The following is a 4,659-nucleotide window of genomic DNA, read 5'->3' as shown; positions in this document are numbered from 1 at the left end:
AAGGAATAGGAGTTAAGGGAAGAGGAGGAGGAGGGAACAGGAGACTAGAGCTTGACTATGAAGAGTAGGACTAGGAGGAAGATGAGGAGGATACGGAGGCGGAGGAGGAGGAGGAGGAGGCGGCGCTGTCGGAGCAGGAGGAGGAAGAACAGGTGAGGGAGGGGGCCTCAGCACCCTCTGGCTGTGGTTAGGCCAGCGCTGGAGTTGTGCTCTCTCCTTCTCTCCCAGGTGCTGGCCCCGTGTCCCCTGACGGAGGAGGTCCTGAAGGAGGGCCTCTCTCTCCTCTGTAAGACCGGCAATGGCCTGGCCCACGCCTATGTAAAATTTGAAGCCAAATACAAGTGAGTGTCCAACACCTGCCCAAGAGAAGGCCTCCTCCTCCCCAGGCATCTATGTAGCCATGGAGCAGCTGCGCCACAAGGCCACTGGTGACCAGCTGTGTGGGGCAGGAGCGTTTCCAGGCCACGTTCTCTGGCTGGCTGGCTTCCAGTCTGTGCCTTGGCATAGCTTGTCCGTCCTCAGCCCTGAGCTGGGGACTGTCTCCACTATAGCCAGATGCACTGGTGGGAACATCAGCGTACCCCTAGATTGAGGGGAGCCTGTCCATCCCTCTGGTCTGTGGTCTCCTAGGGGGACCTGAACAGGGTGACCTCCCCACAGTCACTTCGAGAAATATCCATTAAGCATCTCTCCTGTTAACTGCTAGCCTTTAAGGCATGCACTTTTAAGTACAGTGCCACAATGGCCTGGGGACAATTTGGAGCCTCGGCCCCATCAGTACACCCACATAACCCTAGACCTAACTAACAGGCCTCAGTAAGACACTGTCTTTCAGCAGCCTCATAGGTATCTCAACCAGCTTTTTCCCACTAGCAAAGTTCTTCCACACAGTCCTTGGTGTTGCCACTACTGCCTAACAGACCTACCTCCCCAGACTTACCCTCTTTTCTGCTCTGGTTCCGCCCTCTCCTGACAGGTACAGTTCAATGGGAATAAGTACTCCCTGTGCCAGGAAAGCAGGTCCAATCTTAACATTTGGCCTTGTTTACAGACTATTCGTCCTGTCCCTATTGCCTGCCTTTTTCCTCCTTCTCTCCAGCAAGGCTTCCTAGCACAGCAGGGAAGTGGGAGAGGAGGATGGCCTCCCTCCAGTAGCGGTGAGGAGCAAACTGAAAGCTGGTAGCAGGGGGAAATATGACAGATGTTTTATTCACATCCTCCCTCCCACAGGGACTTGACAGACATCAGCCTCCTCAAATGCTTCATTCACCTGCGGTATGTGGATTTGTCAGAGAACAAGCTGCAAGATTTGTCTCCGCTGAGCAGCCTAACCCACCTGCTTTGGCTGAAGGTGGATGGGAATCTGCTTACCAGTGCCTGCATGCAGGAGCTGCCCTACCTCCAGATCATCAGCTTTGCTCACAACCGCATCAAGGATATGGAGGGCATTACTCACCCCCGCTTAGCCAACCTCAGCCTGAAAGGTGATACGGACCACCTCTCTTCATTCTTGTGCATGTAGGACGCTCTCTTTGGGTGGGATTAACTCTCTTGTTGTTTCTTCCTCCTCTGACACTCAGGAAATAAAATCCAGACAGCGCTGGGCCTGAGTCACGGCCAATTGTTCAGCCTGCAAATCCTGGAGCTGCGAGGAAACATGCTAGAGAGCACAGCAGGGCTCAATCTTCCCAAGCTCAAGAACCTCTATCTGGTAAGGGTTCAGCCAGCTAGGGGAGTGGGACAGAGCTGCTGCAGAGCCTGGCACCTCCAGTCAGGGGAGGAGGGGAAGAGGCTGTCCCTTTCAAAGCAGCATAATTTTCACGCTAGCCTGTTCAGTTCAATCTTCTCAGCCCGAGAGAGGAACAGATTTCAGAGAGCTAAAGAGACAAAATCACTTCTTTGGGGTAGATCCTTCTACGCTGTCTGCCCGGACAGTGCGAAGGGAGTAGCCACTGACTAGTAATTCCTCTGCAGAGAGTGGAGGAGTTGACAATGTTCAGTGTGCAGGGTTCTTCCCTCCCGGCCTCCTGCGGGAGAGCAGTATTCTTTTCTGGCAATGTTAGGGAAGCCTGTATTCTGTGTGTCCCGGGACCCCCGGAGGTCAGTGGGGACTGACAGGTTTGCAACAGGTTTGCTCTGGATGACAGGGGGAGGTGATGCCTCTTTCTCCTCTCTGATGGGCCTAATCAAATACCGGTTTAAAAACAGCACAATTATATGATTCACACCTTCAGCTGCCAGAAAAGAAACTGATTGAACATCGCAGTGAAAATAAGATAGGAGAAGCAATTTCCTAATACCATAAACAATTGCTTCAGGGAACGTTTACTCCTAGAGACGCAAGTGAAGAAAGTATGTATGGCTTAGTCCCATGCATCACACAGTGCTACAGCTTGTGAAGACTGGATAGGTGTCCTGAGTCACTACCTCTTAAAAAGCAATTAAAGATGATAAAGGCTTTGAAAAGCTATATGGTTTCTTTTCATCAAGACTCCCTGGCAGAAAACACTGAGGAGATTGCTTGTTGAGATTGTCTGCAATTTTCTGGTAGAAAACAGGTTTTAGGGCTAGAGGTACTAGAAGAAGGGATGAAGTGGATAAGTCACTAGATATAATACAGAATTTCAAAGTAAAACCAGGCACTTTAGTGAATGATTGGAGGGAAGCAAACACCGGACCTATATTTAAAGAAGGTTCCTGGCATGATTGAGGAATTTCTGAGCTGCATATATGAAGTGGGCAAATTGCAAGACGTGATTATTAAAACTAGAACAACTGACTCATTTCTCAGGCATCTTTGGGGCTTGAATTTGTCTCCCATGTCCGCCTGCTCACTAAATAATTTTGGAGTAGGGTCTTTCCCAGTACTGCTTTGCTTTCAGTATAAAGATTTTGGTATTACTTGAGGCATGGGTAGGTGAAGCTGATGCCTCAAGGACAGGGTTCAAGACAAAGGGTTCCATTTAAAGGACCTGAACCAAATTTGGTTAATGTATGACATAGTTGCAGATGAAATTTAGCATTAAAAAAGTTGTACGTACTAGCAGGAAGACTGTAAGCTGGCTGCTTACCATGTGGCACTTGTATCGGTTTGAGGATTACTGCTGTCAGTAGGGCTGTATTGGCTCCTGGTCGTTGTGCAGCAGTGGAGACAAAGGCTAGCTAGAGCAAGGTTAGGTATGCAGGAAGGGGAGAGGGAATCATGGGGAACATATTATAGTAGCTTTCCATAAGAAATGATGGCATCACATCTGTGTGAACAACTGGTATCTAAGGTAAGGTGATGATGTGAGCACTTAATTAAAGGAGTCATATGGAATGTTCTTTGATTTAGGGAGAAAAAAACAACCCTGACGAAAATCCATTCTGCATTTGTCCTGTTAGTGCTTGCAGGGCCAGAGCCGTTAAAACTATTCACACCAAAGTAATGAAGAAAGTGAGAGTGATGGGAGGTTACTATTCATTTTACAGAGTGATGGGAGGTTACTATTCATTTTACAGACCAGTGGTCTGTGAGCTCGCCACCCCATTTCCCACACCAGCTCTTGATTTTCTCTGAGGTACAATTCACTAATCCTTCCTGGTTGTTAAATCTGTTCACATGACCTTTGCTACATCTCCGACTTTCCTCTTTTTGCCCTTGTGTTACCCTCTTTACTCGGCCCAGCTGGTCCAGACTTTTCCTTGTCCAGTTTCCACTAGAGTCCTCCTTTTCTACAAAATGTCCTTTTCCTGAGTGACCCAGCCCTAAACTGTTCTCTTACCCCACCAGTTCAGCCTGTGCCCCTTTCATTAGCCTCAAGCGTTGGCCACTGTCACTGCCTGGGTACCAACGAGGAACAGAGAGCGCAACAGCACCTCTCCCCCTGTTTCCCATGCAGGTATCTGCATCCTTAGAGACTGCAGCTCTGAGCCACAATCGCAAGTGAAGCTGTTGTGGTTTAACCTCAGTCAGCAACTGAGCCCCACACAGCCGCTAACTCACTCCTCCCCCCCAACCCCAGTGGGATGGGGGAGAGAATTGGAAGAGTAAAAGTGAGAAAAACTCGTGGGTTGAGATAAAGACAGTTTAATAATTGAAATAAAATAATAATAGCAATAATAATAATAATAATAATGTAATAATAATAATAATACACAAAGCAAGTGATGCACATTTTTTTAATACACAAAGCAAGCGATGCACAGTACAATTGCTCACCACCCGCCAACCGATGCCCGGCCAGTTCCCTGAGCAGCGGCCCCCCCGGCCAGCTTTCCCCAGTTTATGTACTGAGCATGACGTCACATGGTATGGAATGTTTCTTTGGCCAGTTTGGCTGTGCCCCCTCCCAGCTTCTTGTGCACCTGCAGCCTTCTCAGTCAGTAGAGCATGGGAAGCTAGAAAGTCCTGGGCTAGTGTAGGCATTACCTAGCAACAACTAAAACATCGGTGCCTTATCAGTTTTGTTCCCATCCTAAATCCAAAACACAGCACTGTACCAGCTACTAGGAAGGAAATTAACTCTGTCCCTGCTGAAACCAGGACAATATCCACCCCTTATTCTATACCATCTACATCATGCTCAGGTCTCATATTTTCCAGTATATTTCCATTAATCACCACCCTTTTTCCTGGGTTTATTTTTATATATATATATATATACACACACACACACA

At 48.1% G+C, this 4,659-nt stretch overlaps 1 protein-coding gene across 1 annotated transcript in view; it reads left to right on the top strand.

The window, feature by feature from the left end:
- The window catches only part of LRRC23 (leucine rich repeat containing 23), a 16,500-nt gene that overhangs the window by 3,837 nt on the left and 8,004 nt on the right, over window positions 1-4,659 (top strand). The window contains exons 3-6 of the mRNA XM_009329982.1: window positions 75-152; window positions 229-341; window positions 1,231-1,484; window positions 1,581-1,711. Of these exons, the coding sequence (XP_009328257.1) occupies window positions 75-152; window positions 229-341; window positions 1,231-1,484; window positions 1,581-1,711 (576 nt within the window). The remainder of the gene's footprint in view (window positions 1-74; window positions 153-228; window positions 342-1,230; window positions 1,485-1,580; window positions 1,712-4,659) is intronic.

Source organism: Pygoscelis adeliae, unplaced genomic scaffold, assembly GCF_000699105.1.
Source record: "Pygoscelis adeliae isolate BGI_AS28 unplaced genomic scaffold, ASM69910v1 Scaffold120, whole genome shotgun sequence".
Classification (NCBI taxonomy): domain Eukaryota; kingdom Metazoa; phylum Chordata; class Aves; order Sphenisciformes; family Spheniscidae; genus Pygoscelis; species Pygoscelis adeliae.
The sequence above is the reverse complement of the archived record's forward strand: the minus strand, read 5'-3'. Positions and strand labels throughout refer to the sequence as shown.